The sequence below is a fragment of the Danio rerio genome, chromosome 19 (genome assembly GCF_052040795.2).
Source record: "Danio rerio strain M-AB ecotype USA chromosome 19, GRCz13ab, whole genome shotgun sequence".
NCBI classification, from domain to species: Eukaryota; Metazoa; Chordata; class Actinopteri; order Cypriniformes; family Danionidae; genus Danio; species Danio rerio.
The window spans coordinates 40333170-40357058 of record NC_141039.2 but is presented as its reverse complement, the minus strand read 5'-3'; the positions used below and the strand labels follow the sequence as shown (position 1 = coordinate 40357058).

General features: G+C 36.2%; 1 protein-coding gene across 15 annotated transcripts in view; it reads right to left on the bottom strand.

Moving 5' to 3' along the window:
* LOC147832625 (uncharacterized) overlaps nucleotides 1-23889 on the bottom strand; it is a 201289-nt gene that overhangs the window by 52372 nt on the left and 125028 nt on the right. For 14 of the 15 annotated variants that reach the window (XR_015945390.1, XR_015945388.1, XR_015945389.1 and 11 more), the window contains one exon: nucleotides 9518-9648. Coding sequence is in view for 3 of the 15 variants with exons in the window: in XM_088651515.1 (XP_088507641.1) it covers nucleotides 9518-9648 (131 nt within the window). In the remaining 12 variants the exon portion in view is untranslated. Of the gene's footprint in view, nucleotides 1-9485; nucleotides 9649-23889 lie in introns of those variants that run through there. The other variant, XM_088651516.1, reaches the window with a different exon arrangement.

The following is a 23889-nucleotide window of genomic DNA, read 5'->3' as shown; positions in this document are numbered from 1 at the left end:
AAAGAGATAGTTGACGCAATATGAAAATGTACTCAATTTTACTTAACCTCAAATTCATTCAATATCCATTAGGGGTCGCCACAGTGGATTGAACTGCCAACTTATCCAGTTTATGTTTTACACAGCGGATGCCCTTCCGCCTGCAACTTAGTACTGGGAAACACCCATACAGACTCATACACCACAGCCAATTTAGTTCATCCAATTCACTCATAGCGCATGTCTTTGGACTGTGGGGAAAAACGGCACACCTGGAGGAAACCCAAGCCAACATGAGGAGAACATGCAAACTCCACACAAAAATTCCAGCCTCAAATGGTTCCACACATTTATTAGTTTTTTCTTCTATTAAACACAAGATATTTTGAATGAATCTGAAATTTTTTTAACTATAGTAGGAAAAAAAAACTATTGAAGTCAATGGTCACAGGTTTCCAGCTTTTTCAAAATATCTTCTTTTGTGTTAAACAGAAGAAAGAAAGTCAAACTGTTTTAGAATAAGTAAAGGATGAGTAAAAGATGCCATAGTTTATAGTTTTGGGTGAACTATCCCTTTAAATTGCTTATTTTCCCCCTGTAATTGAAAAGATAGTTTGTGCATTTTGGACATTCATTAAAGGGATAGTGTTAATAGAATAAATTGATGACCATATTTTAAAGTAAAAACACAGTAAATAGTCATTTTTTCATCACTGTTTTTCAATTAAACTGAAAAATTCAATCACAAATTAATTTTTCTTTCTTTGCTGCTGTCCAAACCATGAAACATTGCACGTACTAAAGCACCTTTTTTCTACCAAGGCCCTCAATAAACATTAAACCCACAGCAGTGGAACAATTATATGGTAATATGTGGATTTAGTATCACTGACAGTCAGTGTGGTTTAATGTCACAAAGATTTGTAACTTAGGACTGGGAGACTGATAAAATCAGCCGTCTCTGGTGGCTGCACCAAAAAGCCTAAGGGAAATACGTCTTTGAGGAGGACATTTTCTCCTGCTGATAATCCCGCAATATATACAGCTTTGAGAATGAGCGTGTTTTGTTTGTTCGTGCAGGAGTGATGGAACAGTGTGTTCATTTACACTGACCTTTGTCTCAAGGAGGATCTGAACAGGGCCTGAAATGAGCATGATTGACTGGTTCCATTGCAAAGTGTATGCTTTAGATGTGTAAACACAGTAACTGTGTCAAAAAAAAACTCAGACTGGGCAAGCAAATAAATATATACAGTTAAAGTCAGAATTATTAGCCCCCCTTTGATTTTTTTTTCTTTTTTAAAAAGTTGCCAAATGATGTTCAATAGAGCAAGGGAATTTTCACAGTATGTCTGATAATATTTTTCCTTCTGGATATAGGCTTATATGTTTTATTTCTGCTAGAATAAAAGCAGTTTTTAATTTTTTAAACGCTATTTTAAGGCTAATAATTCTGACTTCAACTGTATATCGGATAATGTACCGAGCTGTTCTTATGAATAAGTGTTCTATACGAACAGCTACAGAATAAGTGAATAGTAAGTAAATGATGCCTAATTTTTAGTTTTTGTTGAACCGTCCCTTTATAAACTTTTTTCCTTCTATATTTTGACTCCATTTAGGTCAATGGCCTCAAAATCAAATCATGGAGGGACAAAGCTTTGCATAGTTTGGTTCCAACCACCTCCAACTCACACCTGCTTAATCGTCTCTAATAGTCTTGAACACCTTGATTAGTTGCATCAGCTGTGTTTCATTCGCGTTGGAGCACAACCGTGCGGCCCTCCAGGAATCGAGTTTGAGACCTATGATTTAGGTGGTATTTAGGCTTGAAAAAAAATCCTAATTATTTTAATGTTTTACAGTTTTTCTCTATTGGTTTGGCTTATTTTTTGAAACAGGAATTACATTTTCAAAACAACACAGACAAACCTCCAAACCACTTGGCAATTGTTCAGAACAGACTTGATTTTCTCATTCATTTCATCAAATGCAAATGTTGCTGGAAGAGCATCCGCTGCATAAAACATATGCTGGATAAGTTGGTGGTTCATTCTGCTGTGGTGACACCTGATAAAGGGACTAAGCCAGAGGAAAATGAATGATTACATATGTATGCAATGCATATATATATATATATATATATATATATATATATATATATATATATATATATATATATATATATATATATATATATACAGGTCATCAGGTGCCCTTGAGGGGCAAATTAATGTACATGTGAAATTGTAGAGCACATTGTTATTCTTTAGATAATAAAAGAGTCAATTAAACCATTAAACAATTGAACAATTAAAGTTAATCCAGTAAAAAAAAGGTTTGCTTTGGTAATCTTCAATCAAAGTCTGACCATTTGCTTCCATGTTCTCTGTTTGTGCAAGTTTGATGGCTTCAGCCACAATATTCTTAACCCCACCCCTTATACTAACAATTTCCTACAAGAGAATGCTGCACAAAAAGAAAGCCCCGCCCCCTACTCAATTTTCCATTTCAGTAGGAAGTACATCAACATACTAAAATAAAACTCCCAGCAACTTCCGGTTCACACTCACTTTAAATGGACCCTAAAGTTTTTTCCACTGCCCTAGGATTTTGTTTTGAGTTTGGACTTTTTTGACAGTCACATCTCCTCAGCCACTGGAAATCCTCTTCTCCATGGCCACTGGTGCTGCTGGGCTTTTTGACAGCTGACGCCCCCTTTATGTTTAAGTTAGCAGTCCTCCTACTCATCTTAACCAGACCTGCTCGGACCCGACAGAGACATGGTGAGGGCCCAGTTCTGCTGTTATGTGATTTACACTGGTGAAAAGAGAGAGGCGGTGGATCAAAGGCAAGCAGACCTTAGGGCTCTATATGTGTGCAAATGTTATAAAAACTGAAAAGAGGACGTTTTATGAAAGTCTAAGAAAGGGCTAAGAAAGATGATGGGGGATGTAAAGTTCAATGCAAAGTCAACTGCCTGCAAACTAATGCAAGTTTAGTGAATTGTATTCTTGAATAATTTTGTAGGTATGAGACAATGATAAATTAGAGTGTTGATCACAAAGATTAAATCTAGAATAAAGAATATTTTCTTTTTTTTAACACAAATGCAGTTGTTTTTTATTTATTTTTTATTTTATTTTACAAGGATAGTTCACCCAAAAATGAAAAAAAAAACTTTCCTTTCCTGTGAGTGGTTCCAAACCTTTACAAAGGAAAGTTATTTTCTTTTGTTGAACACAAAAGATTATATTTTAAAGAAAGCTGGAAACCTGTAACCATTGACTTCCATAGAAGGACAACAATGGAAGTCAATGGTTACAGGTTTTTTCCAACATTTTTCAAAATATCTTTTTTTTTGGGTTCAATAGAAGAAACTTATGATGGTTTGAAACAAAACTGTATTGATGAATGATGACAGAATAAAAATTTTGGGGTGAACTGTCCCTTTAATGGCTTTAAACAATGTGTGAATTATACATTGATGATCGGGTGTGGGGGTTGGGGGTTGGGTAGGGGGGTCAACTTCTATCTGCAGTAGTTTGGTAATACATGATTCAGTGAATCAAATATATGAATGTATTTAAATGACATCTAATTTATTAATACAATGTATACATTTTTAGTGTTTTGATGGATATTTAGTGACTTATATTTACAGTAGGTCAACATGTGTGATTTTTCTTTTTTAGGCTACATTCATTAATAAGTATCTATTTTAGAAGAAGTGGGGACCTGAAGTTTGACAATCACATTGACTCTATTGTCAAAAAAGCTCAAAACAGACTGTATTTCATTCGTCAGCTGGGGAAGTTCAATCTCCCAAAGGAGCTGCCGAAGCAGTTCTACACATCCATCAATGAATCAGTTATCTAACTGTCTGGATTAGCTCAGCTTCAAAATCCGACCTCCGAAGATAACATCGAATAGTTCGGACTGCTGAGCGAATCATTGGTACAACCCTACCTACACTCCAAGAACTGTATTTATCCAGAGAGAGCAGAAGGGCTGCCAAAATCACTCTGGACTGCTCACACCCAGCACACTGCCTCTTTGAACTGTTACTTTCTGTTCGACGCTACAGAGCGCTGTGCACCAGAACAGCCCGACACAGAAACAGTTTCTTCCCTCAGGTAATCCAACTCACGAACACTTGATGATAAATAATTGTGGAACCAACATCACTATTTGCTATACACTTTTTATACACATATTCACTTATTTAACAACACAATTTACATGCCAATTTGCACATAACAGCTGCACACGTAATAACGTTGTATTTAGTAATATAGTTGTGCAAACACTTGTCAATTTGTATTTTTGCAATCACTAATATTTTTCAAAATATCTTTATTATCTGTTTTTGTCCCGTCTCTGTAATTCTGGTGGTGGTGGTGGGGTATTTTAAATTATTAAAATTCAAGATATAGTTCAGAGGTCAGAGAAAGTTGTTACTACTGTTATCACTTACTATTAAAGCACTGACCCCCCATACATCTTGTTTTGATGTCCTTCAGGGGTCAAACCCCCCCCCACGCCAAATTTCCCTGTAATTTGCACCCTGGGTCTAAAAGTATTATGTAGCACAATAACAATCAAGTAAATATAGGTTAAACCATAAGATATATTTCAAAATTAAAGTTGGAAGGTCACAATTTTAAAAATGTCAAATTTACACTAATCCGAGGATCTGGTCAACATTTAGTGATGGCCCTGGGCTGCAGAAAAAAAGGTAAGAAAATAAATAAATAATGCTATTTTTCTATGCTAATCTGAGAGCCAGAACATACATATAAATGGTAAGCCAGTGGGTAAACTATGTTGTTTGATTAACAAACAAACATCAAGCCTGGAACTAAACAAACTAAAACACCAACACACTTGTCTACAAGAAAATGTCATACTAACCCATGCTTACCCAATAATGCTTCTGAGCATTTTTAAGAGACAGTGAGAGCAAACTGGGTTGATTAACTCACTCTCGGGCAATCCAAGATGTACGAGATTTTCTTATTTTTTAAATTTCTTCTTCTGTGCAACATTTTTAGCTGAAAATGGGGTCCTTGCAAAAAGTCCAAAAAACAATAACACTTTAGTTTAGGTAACAATTCATACCTTATACTACAAGCTTATTACCTGCCTATTATTAATATATCAACTGTTTATAAGCACTTATAAAGAATCATTTTATTTTACATCCTTAATCCTATTCAATACCTAAACCCATCGTCTACCTTACTAAAAGTCGTAGCAAACTGTCTGTGAACAAGTGAACTAAATCAAGTGCAATAAAATGAGTATTATTTACAAAAGTGTTATTTTAAATCTACAGTACAGTTTCCATATATGGTCATGAGCACATTCACAGTACAAACAAGCTTCTTGTCCCATAATAATATAAGAATGAGGACAAACTCCTCATTTATAACCTCCCGGCCACTTTATTATTACTGGGTTGGACCCACTTTTGCCTTCAGAACTGCCTTAATCCTTCATGGCACAGATTCAACAAGGTACTGGAAATATTCCTTAGACATTTTGGTGTATATTGACATGATAGCATCATGCAGTTGTTGCAGATTTGTCGGCTCCACATTAATGAAACAAATTAGAGTGAACTCATTGTCATGCTCAATAAACCAGTCTTGAGATGATTCAAGCTTTATGACATGGCGCATTATCCTACTGGAAGTAGTCCTCAGAAGATGGGTACACTGTGGTCATAAAGGGATGAACATGGTCAGCAACAATACTTAGGTAGGCTGTGGCACTGACATGACGCTCAATTGGTACAACAGGCCTAAAGTGCGCCAAGAAAATATCCCCCACACCATTACACCACCAGCACGAACCGTTGATTCAAGGCAGGATGGATCCATGCTTTCATGTTGTTGATGTCAAATTCTGACGCTACCCTCTGAATGTCCTAGCAGAAAGCGAGACTCATCAGACCAGGCAACGTTTTTTTCAAGCTTCTTTTGTCCCATTTTGGTGAGCCTGATCCTCAGTTTCCCGCTCAGTTGTAACATGTGGTTATTTGAGTTACTGTTGCCTTTCTATCAGCTCGAACCAGGCTGGCCATTCTCCTCTGACCTCTGGCATCAGCAAGGCATTTGCGCCCACAGAACTGCCTCTCACTGCATATATTCTCTTTTTTGGACCATTCTCTGTACACCCTAGAGATGGTTGTGCATGAAAATCCAAGTAGATCAGCAGTTTCTGAAATACTCAAACCAGCCTGTCTGGCAACAACAACCATGCCACGTTCAAAGTCACTTAAATCCCCTTTCTTTCCCATTCTGATGCTCGGTTTGAACCGCAGCAGATTGTCTTGACCGTGTCTACATGCCTAAATGCATTCAGTTGCTGCCATGTGATTGGCTGATTAGAAATTTGTGTTAAGCAGTTGGACAGGTGTACCTAATAAAGTGGCCGTTTAGTGTACGTTTTATTACCCTGATATTATTAAAATTAAGTAAAGACTACAACAATTTAGATTTTTTTTATTTATTTTTATTATTATTATTTTAATTTATCTTAAAAAGTAACTTATTCCTGTGAAGGTAAACCTGAATATTCAGCATCATTACTCCGGTGTGTAACTGAGAATAGGTTTCATTTCTGTGACAAAGTACTTTAATTTTGATCAATTTAAAGCATCCTGTGGCCCCTAAACCTTTAAAAGCGTGACTTAACAATGAACAACGGCTCATTACATCAACATTATAAATACTTCACTACTTCTTTTAATCGATTACACCCGAGTAAAAAACCTCTCCAGTTTTTAGCTGCAATTTTTCTTTTCTTTTCACAAATGAGAAAGTTTGCGATGGATGGAGGGAGGGAGGGAGAAAGAGAGATAGTGTTAGGGAAAGAAAGGTGCAGGAGATGAAGAAGAAGAAACGTAATTAACCTCCTTTTGCGGGGAGAATTCTATTACAAAAACCTATTCTGCCATGCAAAGTGGGACTTGGAGATGTGACAGGCCGTGGAAGGAGAAGTCAGGAGCTGTCTGCATCTTAAAACAACTTCCAATTTGCGTCCTCCTATCTTTCCCCCCATCCTCACTGAAGCCGGAAATTGATCAATGCACACTTAAAAAGAGAATGGAGCAACAAACCCCAAACCACCTATTTCATATTTATGATGCAGGTGCAATATAGAAATAATCACCAATTTGAGTAAGAAACACTTTTTTTTTTACCCCGTTTACTTTTTTTTGTAAATGAAAAAACTGTGATGCACCGTAGTGACATTCAACTACAAAAACACATCAAGCATTGAGAAAAAAAATCCGTGCGATGAAAATGTCACAGAGTCCTTCCCCCGGTAATCAGTTTGTGAGCATTTCTCACTCATTACATGACAGGATGAAAAATTGTGCTCTATCGCTTGGCTGTTAAAAGGGAGACACGGTGCCGTGAAAAGGCCAGCAGATGCTTCTTTTGAGGCTTTTGTGCGCAGCATGAGAGCCCGCGGAGAGAGACGCCCGAAATGGCAGGGGTTAATAAAGTCCATTTTTGGAGCTAGAAATATCACAAGTGTTCGAGGGGAAATTAAACAGGGGGCGTCGATATCCTCCAAAAATAATTACACTCCAAATACTTCCTCTCGCCCTCAAATTGCTCTGCGGCCCTTGGGGGTTTGAGTGACAGCTCCGCTGGGGCGAGTGTGGCATCCATGTGCCACCCAGGAATGAGAGCTGGCAACCAGTGGAAAATAAGCCAAGGGAAAGAAGACATGGGGGACAAAACCAGCCTGTGTGGGATCAGAGCTAGCAGCAAACACTACAGGTGTCCTTTTCACCAACTACTGGATTAAGAAGATTGGTTCATTCAAGTAATGTGGTAGTTTAAGGGCCTACTCTCACACTATGCTATCCGAACCGTGCCCAAGCCCATTTCTCAGATCGTTTGAGAAGTGTGAGTGCTTTAAATCAGGCTCAGGCATGGTTAACTTGGCCGGCCCTGGTCCAGTTGGAGGAGGTGGGCCAGAGCGTGGTTCACTTGGGCTTTGGCGTGGTACGCTTGTGTGTGAGTGCAAAACATGCCTAAGCCTGAAACTGAAAGCGTACATCCAGACACATTCACACACACCCTCATACACTACGGACAATTTAGCTTACCCAATTCACCTGTACCGCATGTCTTTGGACTTAAACAAATGATGGATAAGTTGGCAGTTTATTCCACTGTGGTTACCCCTGAAAAATAAAGGGACTAAGCCAAGGGAAAATGAATGAATGTTGTGTCTTTTTCTATAGCTAGATATGTTTATATCATATACATGTCTGTTAACATATTAAATCTAACAGTATTAAACAGATTTAAACTTAGTCTAAGGAATCTGTCAAAATACATTTTAAAAAAAAACTGACAAATTAAAATCAAAAGGTTATACACTGTTAGTGATAAACTTCATTGTGATTCATTTTTTGAGTGTAAGTAACGAATTTCAGATTTGTAAAAATGTAGACAGCGCTCTGTGTTAGATTTGTCATAAAATAATAGTACAATTTTAAAAAGCACGAGGCATGTATTTCCAATAAGCCTGGGTTGAATAAAATACATTTGTCAGCATGGGCTCATTCTATAATGTAGCTCTATATACATTTCTGGAGATCGCAAATTATGTAGCCAGAAGTGCGTATGGCTGCATTTAAGGCTGCATGATTCTGGCTAAAATGAGAATCACAAATTTTTTTTCTTAAAGTAAAGATCATGATTTTCTCACGATTCTGTAAATGTAAATATAAAACAGGTTAATATGGTAAAACAACAATAACAATATTATTTATAATAATATTTTATCAGATTCCTTCTTGCATTAAATTCAACATTACATCCGCTGGAGTAGTTATACTGACACAGTAAACATTTATTTTCATGCACAACTATGTGTTCGCTATGAAAGAAAAAAACATGTCAAATGCTTGCGTAATCGTAACACTAAAATGCGATATAATCATTTAAATGATGTGGGCGCACTTTTACTTCCGAGTGCAGCTCGTGGCTGCTGTGACTGTGAGAAAAAAAAATCAAACCTCCCGCACGACCGCTCTGTGCAACAAACTGAACGTTATTTACAACTTTATTACCTGTTATTCACAGCCTATGCAGGTTCTGTACACTAAAGCATTATTGGCGTGCGCGCACGTTCTCGGCAGTAAACATACAGCTCGAGGTCAGCTCATATGTGATTTCGCAGCCGCAAATACATCATTATATTTATAAATAAATGATGTTTTTGGATGAATTATACCTTATAAACACAGTGTGTGACATATTTAACACCATTTGGAAGTGTCCATGTTGCTGTGAAGACTTGTGCGTCCACCTTTAAGCTTCTCTCCTGACCTTGAAAATATAATTGGCTGAATCGTAGAAAATGCTGAATTAAGATCGTGTGTAGGGTAGAATCGAGATTGTGATCTTTTTTCGGTTAATCAAGCAGCCCTGGCTACATTTCGTCTTTAAAACAAACCCTACAGGCTAGTAAGAGGTCGTCTCTTTTCTTACTTACAGTTGACCACTTCAGTATGGACGGCTTTCCTGCTGTACAAGTTGATCCAGTGGCTCGCCATGTACGTAGCAGACTTGAGACGCAGAGAGGAGTTGACCACAATGATTGGGTTCGAGTCCAGCGAAGAACGGTTCCAGAAAGCTGGTAAGACAAAAACAAAAGCCAAAAAAATAAAATAAACAAGTAAATAAGATGGTGAGAATGTGATAAAATCTGAAAACATGGTACAATCAGGTGAGGACTTTTCTTTTTCTGGATTGTTTTTGAAAATTGTTGGTTTAGAGAAGTGGGAGGGCGGGTCAATCAGTGCTTTTGAAAACACTATTGGTTGGGTTTGGGGAAGGAGGAGGGGTCAGTCGATTAGTCAATCAGTCAAAAGCACCCTCTGGTGGATTTATGCAAGAAAAGCAAGCGCAAATGGCACTTGTGAGAAAAATTTGAGATTTGAAATAGCATACACAGCTGCCTCTAGTGGATAAAAAAAAGCTCCCAGGACATTTGGCGCTCTGTAGAAATATATATAGCCATACATTATCAGAATGAGCCTGGGTTGGCATTTCTTTATGCAGCCACGCTTTTTAATCTTATTATACATGTTTGAGATATTTTGTCAAACTCATTTCGTGGGACATTTTTTTATATATACTTTAAAGCCATTTAATTCTTACAACACTGTACAAGAGATAAAAAAAGCAGTTAATAAAAAAATCTGTATTTTAAAAAAATATATATTTTACTAGCAACATCCAGTAGTATAAGTATTCATAAACAAGCATTCATAAACAATAGTATAAGTAATAGTATAATAGTATATGTATTCATTAAGTATTCATTAAGTATTTAACAGTAGTATAAATATTCATAAACAAAAAGTATTTTTTTTGTTTTCTTGAAATACACTACAAAAAAAATCTACACAGAAAAAAAAAACTGTTCTTTTTTAAGGTATTTACTTATTAAGTGGCAGAAGCTTTCACTTAGCTTTGTTTTTCAAGTCAAACAAGAACTTGGCTTTAATTTGCTGAACGCCAATGTTTTATATATAGTGCCACAAATAATTAAAAAATGATGAACTGATTTTTCCCACACGGACAGCCACAAATGTCCTGCATTATCATTAACTACACCCTGCAGAATAATACAATTTGCTTCACAGACTGTACCTGATTAGTGTGTGTTGTGCGCTTGTGTCTGTGTGTAAATTACCAATGGAAAGTGAGTAGGCTGGGTAGCATCTGCATGCGTGGCGTTCCTCCATTTCTGAGCTTATGAGAGTAGATGTGAATGTAAACCACATTAGACTGTTCCCCAGCCAGCAAATATACTGGATGTCAGTCTGCATTCCATCTGAGCTCTCAGTGATTGGTTCCTACATTTCATTATGCTAAACGCGCTGTTTTACAGAAGACAAAGCATTTTACAGGGAGGAAAAGCATCATGGGAGCAGCGGAGCGTTTCAGCGCCAAGCACAGACCGGCTCTTTAAAAACTTCTGACAGACCCTACATGACACACACACACACCTCACAGACAAATATAACACATCAAGACAGTCAACGCTGGGCTGAAATGTGCTTTATTGATGCATTTAAAAAAATAATCGTTATATAATGGTTTGGAATGCAAATTATCAGTATAATGCATGGTAATAGTCTTTGTGATGTAAATAGACATTAGGAAATTCATTAAATTATTTAAAAATAAATGAATAATGTTACAGAATATTTGTATTTTTTATAAATCTCAATAGAAGCAGTTTTAGTGGCCAATAGGAGCTCAGGAATTACATTCAACGGCCACTTTATTAGGTACAACTGCTCATCAATGCACATTTCTAATCAGCCAATCACATGGCAGCAACTCAATGCATTTATGTATGTAGACACGGTCAAGACGATCTGCTGCAGTTCAAACATCAGGATGAGGAAGAAAGGTGATTTAAGTGACTTTGAACGTGGCATGGTTGTTGGTGCCAGACGGGCTGGTCTGAGTATTTCAGTAACTGTTGATCTACTTGGATTTTCATGCACAGCCATCTCTAGGGTTTACAGAGAATGGTCCGAAAGGGAGAAAATATCCAGTGAGTGGCAGTTCTGTAGGCGCAAATGCCTTGTTGATGCAAGAGTTCAGAGGAGGACGGCCAGACTGGTTCCAGCTGATAGAAAGGCAACAGTAACTCAAATAACCACATGTTACAACTGAGATATGCAGAAGAGCATCTCAGAACACACAACATGTCCAGCCTTTAGGTGGATGGGCTACAGCAGCAGAAGACCACACCGGAAGTGTCACTTCTGTCAGCAATGAACTGGAAACAGCGGGTACAATTTGCACAGGCTCACCAAAATTGGACAATAGAAGATTGAAAAAACATTGCCTGGTCTGATGAGTCTCAATTTCTGCTGCGATATTTGAATGGTAGGGTCAGAATTTGGCGTCAACACCATGAAAGCATGGATCCATCCTGCCTATTATCAATGGTTCAAGTTGGTGGTGGTGATGTAATGGTGTGGGCCACAGTATACCCATCTTCTGATGGCTACTTCCAGCAGGATAAAGCGCCATGTCATAAAGCTTGAATCATGACATTCAGATGGTAGGGTCAGAATTTGACATCAACAACATGAAAGCATGGATCCATCCTGCCTTGAATCAATGGTTTATGCTGGTGCTGGTGGTTTACTGGTGTGGGGGATATTTTCTTGGTGCACTTTAGGCTTGTTGTACTAATTGAGCATCATGTCAGCGCCACAGCCTATCGAAGTATTGTTGCTGACCATGTTCATCCCTTTATGACCACAGTGTGCCCATCATCTGATGGCTATTTTCATCAGGATAATGTGCCATATCATAAAGCTTGAATCATCTCAGACTGGTTTCTTGAACATGACAATGAGTTCACTCTTTGCCTCCACAATCACCAGATCTCTATCCAACAGAGCACCTTTGAGATGTGATGGAATTGGAGAGCAACTGCATTATGCTATCATGTCAACATGGACCAAAATCTCTGAGGGGTATTTCCAGTACTCCAGTAAGGGTTAAGGCAGTTCTGAAGGTAAAGGGGGGTCCAACCCAGTACTAGTAAGGTGTACTGAATAAAGTGGCCATTGAGCTTTCAAAAATAGCAAAATCAAAAAGATGTGTAGATATTTTCTGTTTTTCCTACATGTTTTCTGATGACAGGACAGTCAGGTCCTGCCTTCTTGATTACAGCACATGCCATTAAAAAGTCAAGCAATGATTGTTTAGTAAGCAACATGTTTTCTGAAACTCAAAAGTGATATTTAAATGCACAATATGTCCAATTTTTTAAAAATTAAAATATCAAAAACCCCACTAGAACAGTGTTAATGTATATATTTTGCTGAATCATGTACTTACATTATCCCAAATGTTTTGAAGAATGTTCAAACAAACCATTTGATCGTTTATTTTGTGGCCACGCTAATGACATTCAAACACACTCGATTTCACCAAAGATGCTTTAATATGTTGTGTGTTTTATAAGACTGCACAGAGCAGCATTATAGCAGAACCCTAAAATGTATTCTCTGCTTCAAACTACCATGATAATAAGTGTTGAATACTTTAACTCATGCATGAACATATTTCTGCAGTAGCCCTGTAGGATGTAATGAAGACCACACTATTCCACACTGAATCACGGTATCATCAAACTACACCTTTGTTTGTTGTGAATATGCGCCCCCTAGCTGTTAAAAATACATAGTGTGCCTTTAAGGAGTTAATACATTTTTGTTGACAATACATATATTGTTTATATCGTTTAAGATGTAGTCTCAAAAAGCTACAGGAAGCTCCTCAGCTGCACACACTGAACTCTGGGAAAAGATATAAGCATCCTCAATTAGAGGTCTGGCAGCTATTTCCATCCACAGCTTGTACTTCTGTGGAGCTCTCAATGCCTGTTATTATGGACATATGTACATACACACTCTTTCACACAGATGCTGCCTTCCTCCTGTCATTTCAAGACCCTGGTTTTTTGTTTGTGCAAAGAAGGACTGGGAATTGCAAATGTGACCAGTTTTACTCAACCATTGCTGACATTTCCTATCTATGCATTCGGAAGGTCATAATTTGAAAGAAATCGGTCAATATGCTAAATGTGCACCTTTATGTTTTGTGCCGAGTGATAAGACCATCTCTAGGTTTCTCCTGTCCACTTGAGTGTTCGAGACAGGAAGAACAATCACAATCTATTTCAGAAAGACAAACAGTAAATACTTGTGTTCTCCTGTGAGCTGTGATTCAACACATTATTTCGCATGGCACGGCATACTTTTTTTTGAGTGTGTAACAAAAGTATTATTATTTCATTTATTCATTTTCCTTCGATTTAGTCCCTTTATTTATCAGAGGTTGCCACTGCAGAATGAACTGCCAACTTATTTAGCATACGTTTTAGGTGGCAGTGCTAACCCACCATGCCACCTAGTTTTATTGTTTAAGTTATTTTTAAATCAAAAATGGTTTGATGGTATATTAAAAGACTTGTTTCAGTATTACAGTTCATCCATAAAATACTAGGGCTGTACTGTGGACGTGGGTTTCCTCCAGGTGCTCTGGTTTCCCCTACAGTCCAAAAAACATGCGCTATAGGTGAATTGGGTAAGCTAAATTGTCCGTTGTGTATGTGTGTGAATGAATGTGTATGGATGTCTCCCAGCGAAGGGTTGCAGCTGGAAGGGCATCAGCTGCATAAAAAAAACATATGCTGGATAAGTTGGTGGTTCATTCCACTGTGGCGACCCCAGATTAATAAAGGGACTAAGCTGAAAAGAAAATGAATGTTCATTTAAATCTGTAAATCACTTTAAGCATTTGTCGGTGAAGTTTTTATTGCCACTTCATTTTTTTGTACTTTAACATGTGGAGGTCGTAATAATGTCGCTTAATTTAAAAATAAAAAAATTAAACACTACTTGTCAAAAGGAAAAAAAAAAATTTATATATATATATATATATATATACACTCACAGGCCATTTTATTAGGTACACCTGAACAACTGCTCATTAACACAAATTTCTAATCAGCCAATCACATGGCAGCAACTCAATGCATTTAGGCATGTAGACATTGTCAAGACGATCTGCTGCAGTTCAAACCGAGCATCAGAATGGGGATGAAAGGTGATTTAAGTGACTTTGAATGTGGCATGATTGTTTCCTGGCACACTTTGGGCCCGGTAGTACCAATTGAGCATTGTGTCAATGCCACAGCCTACCTGAGTATTGTTGCTGACCATGTCCATCCTGTTATGACAACAGTGTTCCATCTTTTGATGGCTACTTCCAGCAGGATAACGTGCCATGTCAAGGAACGAATCATCTCAGACTGGTTTCTTGAACATGATAATGAGTTCACTGTACTCAAATGACCTCCACAGTCACCAGATATCCATCCTATAAAGCACATTTGCGATGTGGTGGAACGAGAGATTCGCATCATGGATGTGCAGTCAACAAATCTGCAACAACTGCGTGATGCTATTATATTAATATAGAACAAAATCTCTGAGGAATATTTCCAGTACCTTGTTGAATCTATTCCACGAAGGATTAAGGCAGTTCTGAAGGCAAAAATATTCCAAACTGGTACAAGTAAAGTGTACCTAATAAAGTGGCCAGTGAGTGTATATGATTATTAAATATATATGATAATTTATGAAATAGACGTCTCCTGATCACCATGCCTGAATTTATTTAAAGATTCCTTCTAATAAAGATATTTTTAAAGATATTTTATTATTTCAAATTCTTAAGTTTAGAATTTATCTGAAATAATATATTAAATATATTATAGAATATTATATATACATATATATTTGTAAAGTTATACACACTAACATTTTAAAGCTATATTTTAATAATAAAGGAATTACAGACATTAATACTATTATTTAGCAAAGACGCTTTAAATTGTTTAAACGTGACGACAAGGAAACTTAAGTCACAAAATATTAATACTTTAAATTCTGATTTAAAAATAATATTCATGTATATGAATAAAAAATCAGCTTTAAAATCACAGTAATTATTTAAAATTTGAAACATTTTAAAACATATATAAAATGTTAAATATAAATAGCAAAGGTGACGCAGTGGCACAGTAGGTAGTGCTGTTGCTTCAGCCTTAGCTGGGTTAGTTGCCATTTCTGTGTGGAGTTTGCATGTTTTCCCCACATTCATGTGGGTTTCCTCCGGGTGCTCCGGTTTCCCCCACAGTCCAAAGACATGTGGTAGGTAAATTGGTCAGGCTAAAATGTCCGTAGTGTATGAATATAAACGAGTGTGTATGGATGTTTCCCAGAGATGGGTTGCAGCTGGAAGGGCATCCACTTCGTAAAACATGAGCTGGACAAGTTGGTGGTTCATTCCGCTGTGGCGACCCCAGATAAAAAAAGCACTGACGCTTTAGAGCAAGAAGCTCACTGGTTCTAGTGCCAGCTGGACAAGCTGCCATTTCTGTATGGAGTTTGCATGTTCTCTCCATGTTGCCGTGGGTTTTCTCAGTGCTCATCTATACCCCACAGTCCAAATGCATGCACTAAAGGTGAATTGAATGACACAAAATTGGCCGTAGTGTCAATGTGAGAGTAAGTGGGTGTTTCCCAGTGCTAGGATGGGCATTTGTGCAAAAAACATAAGCCAGAATAGTTGGCGGTTCGTTCCTCTGTGGCGACCCTTTAAAAATAAGGCATACGTCAACAACAAATAAAAAAGCATCAAATATAAGATGTAGGAGAAATGTACAAGGCATCCATCTTACAAGATGTAGAAGATCCAGGTGTATAAATTCAGTTTTGTGATTACTTTTCTAATAATTTGTCTTCTAGCAGACAGAAAGACAGAATAATTAATAGGTGTTAAACTCATGAATGACTCATTTATCCCCAAGCCGGCCATTGGTAATTTCCAAGTTATTGCCATTAAATTGTTGCTGATTGCACAAGACCCAGGTCAGCAAATTTTCACCACTCTTAATGGTAATTACGTGTTGTGCGAGTCTGGTCACTGTTTCTGCTTTGTTCCGTGCTGACGAGTCCAGCCTTTGATTAACCTGGACCATGACCAAACTTATTTATTTCATTATTTTTCATGCATTTTAAGACACCATTCAAGCTTGTAAGGACAAATCCCCCTTATCAAAATGAAGCAGAACTAATTACAAATTCAAAACACTGTAAAAAAAAAAAAAAAAAAAAAACAGTAAACATTCCCATGCTCCGTAACCTGTATTAACCTCTATATACTTGCACAAAAAGTATATATACTGTATGAGAAGGGCTTTTTAAAAAATTCACGGTGTTTTTGTTTACACCTTAAAGCCTAATTACCCACATTTAACATATTCCAGCTGGATTATAGTAGTGTATAATTCACTTTTGACAGTAATATAAACAATTCTTTCATAAATTGCTATATAGTATTATTGTAATTCTGCTGCTGGGGTAGATTAATGCAAAACTGGAACTGTAAAGTCTTATACATTCATTCATTTTCTTGTCGGCTTAGTCCCTTTATTAATCCGGGGTCGCCACAGCGGAATGAATCGTCAACTTATCCAGCAAGTTTTTACGCAGCGGATGCCCTTCCAGCCGCAACCCATCTCTGGGAAACATCCACACACATACTCATACACTACGAACAATTTAGCCAACCCAATTCACCTGTACCACATGTCTTTGGACTGTGGGGGAAACCGGAGCACCCGGAGGAAAACCACGCGAAGGCAGGGAGAACATGCAAACTCCACACAGAAACATCAACTGAGCCGAGGTTCGAACCAGCAACCCAGTGACCTTCTTGCTGTGAGGCGACAGCACTACCTACTGCGCCACTGCCTCGCCAAGTCTAATACAGTAGTTTACAATTAACCACACTCTTAAAAATAATGTCTGAAAATCTTAGAATAAATCTTTACTGTCACCCTTATTTAAAGTTATTTTTATTTTAAGATCAATCAATCAATCAATCAATCAATCAATCAATCAATCAATCAATCAGCATTGCTTTTATGCAGTAAGAAAAATGTTTATTTAAATCAGGGGTCTCAAACTGCCAGCCTGTAGGCCATTTACGGCCCGCCCTCTTTCTCCCTCTAAATCAACATATACTTTTGAACAGATATCACTGTTGTGCAGTGGCGTCTAGCCACTTGTGGTTTTGACCCGCCAGTCGACATTTAAGTACTGCATTCAGATTAGTTTGACTTTCATTTTCTCTCTGTACGATCGAGTAACAAACATGCGTTTTAATTCTGTGGCTGATTTAAATGTTAAAATATATATAGCGCTCTACTTTTACTAAAGCTCTATATTTTTAAATATTCAAGGGTCGTTTTATTATCCGTTTTATACCACCTGTACTTCAGATCGCTGGTGATTGAGACAACTCGTTTAAAATTTGCTAAAAAAACAACAACAATTCTTGCAATTTTCGGGGGGGACAACTTAATTGTTTTATGTTCAATCCACTCAAATTTGTAAAAACAATTCAGTTTACTTAATCGATTTTTATTTGGACAACGTCAATGAATTGTGTTAAAGCCTGCTTTTTTAATACAGGGTTTTACACAATTCATTCATGTTGTCCCAAAACAAATTGATTAAGTTAACAAATGTAAGTACATTGGACATAAAACAATTGTCACAAAAACCCTCAAGAATTGTGTTCTTTCAGCTCATTTTAAATATGTCGTTTTAATAAGCAGCAAAAATATATTTTCGAGTGTGCATAAATAGAGAGAAGTATCGTGTGCATAATTTAGGTGTTGTTTTTTTTTTACCAATTTAGTTTAATTCAGTTCATTTAAGTTCAAAAGATACTTATTTTTACTCAACAGCTAAGATGCTTTATCTAAACAATGGAATAACATGTACTGTTCCTATAATTTATTATGGTTGTTATGCTGGATTTTATTTTCAAGAATGAAAATACAATCCTTATAAATTGAGTGAAAAAATAAGACCACCTCTTTTTTTAAACCCTCAGTTGTTAACTTATGACCCTTTCCTTCTAAACTATCTCAGTGTTTTTGCTAAAACACATAATTAAGTCAACACTTACAATATGAAAATTATATGATAAATATCAACTCTATTATTACCTCATGCCACATTCCTCACATGCCTCAGTCAATGTGCCTGGGAAGCACTAAATAACGCATCAAAAAAGACATACAGTAGGCTATAATATGAGACATTTAAAGATATCTGATGAAAAAAGGGGGAATAGCAAAGGTCAGAGTGAGCAAACATTAAAAAGAGAGAGAGAGAGAGAGAGAGAGAGAGAGAGTGTGTGTGTGTGTGTGTGTGTGTGTGTGTGTGTGTGTGTGTGTGTGTGTGTGTGTGTGTGTTGTTTAGGCCTTGGTGCATATAGCTGATAAGCAAAGTGCAAAATAATGCCTGCAACAAACAAAAGCAGGAGGCATTCACTATGAGAAAACCCTTCTCTCCCTGACCATAATCCAGTTTGTGTACATTACACACACCTTGTTTACATAGCATTAAGATGCAGATTTGTGGATCTGATCATAATTCTAAATGCAGGTAGTTGAAAATGAACACGATTAGTTGTGAATTGCTCATGTTGTACACTGTAAAAGTGAGTTCCACAAGATACCTTCATGTTGTCCCATCACAAATCGATTGAGTTCACTTTTACAAATTTAAGTGGATTGAACATAAAAAATTAAGTTGTGAAATTAAGAATTGTTTTGTTTCAACTGTAAGTAGTTTGAACAAGCAGCAAAAGTCATTTTTTTAAGAGTAAAATTTGTTAAAACGGCCTTAAAAGGCCAACTAATCTCCAAATACTGAACTTTTTTAAAATCATATGTGCTGTTAAAGCTTGCTGGCTCGAAGACCAGATTTAAATTTTCCTGTCTATAACAGTACCTGTTTTTAAAGAGAAACAAAGAGAAAAGACAGTTTTTCTCTTACATCACCTGTTATTTTAACTGCTCTAATATTTGCAACTTGCATAAAAAAAGGAATACAATATATAAAATAAATGGCTTTTAATATTTTCTTCCCTTTCAGTTTACAAATTACAATCATAGACAGCAACGTTTAAATATGGCCTTCAGGTTACAATGTTAGTAACTGGTATAAAAACCAGCACAAATAATAACCTTATTCTAAAGAATTACGATCCTTCTGTATCCGCCTATATGTGATGTGTAAAGCTGTCGAGGGTAAACACCAAATCAAAGATGTCATGCAGGCTAAATGAGCAATAATAAAAAAATATATATAACTGAAATTGCATTTGTTGTTGCAATTCTGACCTATTAAATTAATTTTAGATATAAACAAAACAAAACATTAACAAAAACAAAACTAAAATAATATAAAATAAAATCAATAGAAGTAATAACAAAAAACTAAATAAAATAAAAAATAAAACAAAACAATAAAATAAAATAACAAAAGTAATATAAAATTAAAATAAATACATAAAAGTAATGATAAAAATAAAATAAAACAAAATTAAATTAAAAATGAAAAATAAAACAGAACAACAGAACAAAAAATATTATAAAATAAATAAAATAATAAAAAACTAAATAAAATTAAAAATTCAATAAAACAGAACAACAGAATTAAACAAAAAAATAATATATTTTTTTAAATGTGCAACCCAGTCTTTTACTTTCTAACACCATTAGATCTAATAAAGTTGTTTAATTTTTATATATAGCAATAGCAATATTTTTGGGAGAGTTTATAGTATATAAAATGTTGATTGCGTGACCATAAAGACTAATGGTGATAAAACAAAATTAAACTGATTTCAATGAGAAACACACTATTTTAAATTGTAACATTCATTCATTCATTTTCTTTTCGGCTTATTCCCTTTTTTAATCAGGTCGCCACAGCGGAATAAACCACCAACTTATCAAGCGTATGTTTTACACAGCGGATACCCTTCCAGCTGCAACCCATCACTGGGAAACAGCTCTTAATCACACACAGACACACACACCCATACACTACGGACAATTTAGCTTACCCAATTCACTTATAGCGCACGTCTTTGGACTGTGGGGAAAGCCAGAGCCCCCGGAGGAAACACGCACAAACACAGGGAGAATATGCAAACTCCACACAGAAATGCCAACTGACCCAGCCGAGGCTCAAACAAGCAACCTTCTTGCTTTGAGGCGACAGCGATACACAATGCACCACTGTGTCACCTTAATTGTAATAATATTTCACAATTTTACCATTTCTTTAACTGTATTTATGATCAAATAAATACAGCCCTAATGAGCAGAACAGGCTCTTAAAAGCATTAACAAACTTTTCACTAAATCTGCATGTTCAGATAGATTAAAAATTGAGTCTAAATAAAAGAAAAAGGGCACACAAAAAGTTTAATCAGCACACAGCATTGATTAACACAGGATTATCCTGAAAAACACACAAACAAACACACACTGAGGATCTGGCGTCCTCCACAACACAGAAAAGCCTATTTTAATGCTGATTGCTCAAACAGTGATTTAATTCTTTCCAGCCTTGTTCAAACTATATCCTTGAATGACCACAACTACGGGCTATCGAGCGAGAGTGTGAATTATGCAAGCCTTGAGATCAATAGTGAGTTATTCTCAGTCAAGCTATTAGCTTCTTCATCCTGGACGTGTTGGATCTATCGGATATGTAATTGCTGTGCATGAGCTAAATGTCACATCTGCTTTCTGTAAAATGAAATAATCTTTTAATCGATTTCATTCCATGCATTACAAAGCAAACAGCTGGAGAATTGAAACCTCAGTCAATGCACAGGGAAATACAGTAAGCGTGGACGTAGATTCAATTTAAAAGTGTTTATCGTAATGTCAACATAAACTGTTAATGGATTGTAGTTATTTGATTTATTTACAGTGGTTATAACTGGTTAAAAGAGTGCTTAGTTAGCTACTTGTGACGATAAAAATATCACTTCAATTTTCTAAATCTAAAATATATGTATTTTTATAAAAGACTAACACGTTGCATTTCTTTTTATTCATTAATTCATTTTCTTTTCGGCTTAGTCCCTTTATTAATCTGGGGTCGCCACAGCGGAACGAACCGCCAACTTATCCAGCATGTTTTTACGCAGCGGATGCCCTTCCAGCCGCAACCCATCTCTGGGAAGGATTTCTTCTTAGCAAATGTTTATTTCTACAGTAGTGTGTATTTAATGAGCTTTTAACATATTTAAGTTGAATACTATAAATTCATACAATACACTATATTAAATAATACAGTGTACTTTAATAATATGTATGAATTCAGTCAGCGACACAGTGACGCAGTGGTTAGCACTTTTGCTTCACAACAAGAAGGTCGCTGGCTCGAGTCCTGGCTGGGTCAGTTGGCGTTTCTGTGTGGAGTTTGGGTTGGGTTGGATGCCACGCCTCCTTTTTTTCAGTTGTACATTTTCACACAACTCAACTCGATTGTACATTTTCAATCCACTGAGCCACTAAACTGATCAGGCTTGTCATGCAGGCTAAATGAGTAATAATTGAATAAAATGAATAACTGAAATTGCATTTGTTGTTGCAAATGGGACATATTAAATTATTTTACATTTAAACAAAACAAAAATAATATAAAATAAAATAAATAATAATAATAATAATAATAATAATAAATAAAACAAAACTAAAATAATATAAATAAAATAAATATTCCCAGGTTGCAGCAGGAAACAAAACAAAAATAATATAAAATAAAATAAATAATAATAATAATAATAAAAAATTAAACAAAACTAAAATAATATAAATAAAATAAATATTCCCAGGTTGCAGCAGGAAAGGAATCCGCTGCTTAAAACATTACTGAACAAATTGGCGGTAAATTTCGCTGTAGTGACCCCAAATTAATAAAGGGACTAAGCCGAAAATAAAATAAATGAATAAATAAAATAAATAAATAAAAATAATAATAAAAACTAAATAAAATAAAACAAAGATGGCATGCAGGGTAAATAAGCAATAATGTAATACAATTAATAACTGCAATTGCATTCATTGTTGCGATTCCAACATAACTTTGATTAATATATATATATATATATATATATATATATATATATATATATATATATATATATATATATATATATATATATATATATATATATATATATTATGTAAACACACAATGGCAACAATTACAAAAAAGAAACATGTTATTTTTTCTTCTATACTACATTATGTGTAACGTTTTCTTCCGGTTTTTGTAGTTGCTTAGCTTTTGACAAATAACAACCAGATATATAAGTGTCATTTTTGTCCTCTCCACTTTCCCTCATCATTCCCATGCTCTATTTACAGTAAAAGAGAAAGAGGAGGCTTTTTTTCTCCCTCCATAGCATCCATATCTGCTTCTCCTTTGATTAGAAATGTATTCAAATATTGCCTTCTAATACTTTTTTCCCCTTGCGTCTATGCACCATTGCACACGAGATTAAGCACTAGGTGAATTTTCCAACAAATCCCAGGGTGGAGAGGCAAGATAAACACACTCCATTGACTTTGCCATTGCAATTACCTTATAGGAGCTTTTAAAAAAAAAAGAAAGCAAGAAAGAAAGAAAGAAAAAACAGAAACGAAAAAGAACTTATAGGTTTCGTGGAAGATGTTCATTTGCTCTTTTCAGTTGCACAGACGTACGGATTGTAAACTAAAAATCTAAACATGCATTTGAGGTGGTAACCTTGTAATCTTCACCTTCACAAATGCAATTTAAACAGCAGCTGAATTCGAACACGCTTCTTAGTAAGATAATTCACTAAAAATGACATAATCAATACTCCTTTGCTCTATTTGCCCTACAAAGCAAATCAAATTTTCGCGACGCCCCGACACAAGCCTACGTGTGAAACGAGAAAAGCAAACAGATTCAATAATGCAGACACTAAAGCTTTCCTTTTACTATTAATATATGTATGGAAGAATGTATTAGTGTTTCGTCGCTCGAAGTCTGCCTCATAAACCGATCCGGCCCACAGATTGACTTATCTATCTGAATCCAATTTTCATGTTCACTGGCTGCAATGAGTGCCCTTATCCCATGATGAGTTACACCTCCGCTATCAGCTCCCGATAAACAGACAGAGCATTGCAAGCGCCTCTGAAGTGAGAATGAACCCATAGATACTGGCATGAATAAAACAGAGCAGAAGGACATGCACATCACCTCGCTGCGATGGATTCTGCCCTCGCCATTCACCGCTGAGATACTGAGCAAATGGCTTTACGCACTTTGTTGTTGTTCTGAATGGTGACCGAATCTGGAAGTGAAACTACATTCACCCCTGAATAGAATGAAACAGGGTTTTCTCTGAG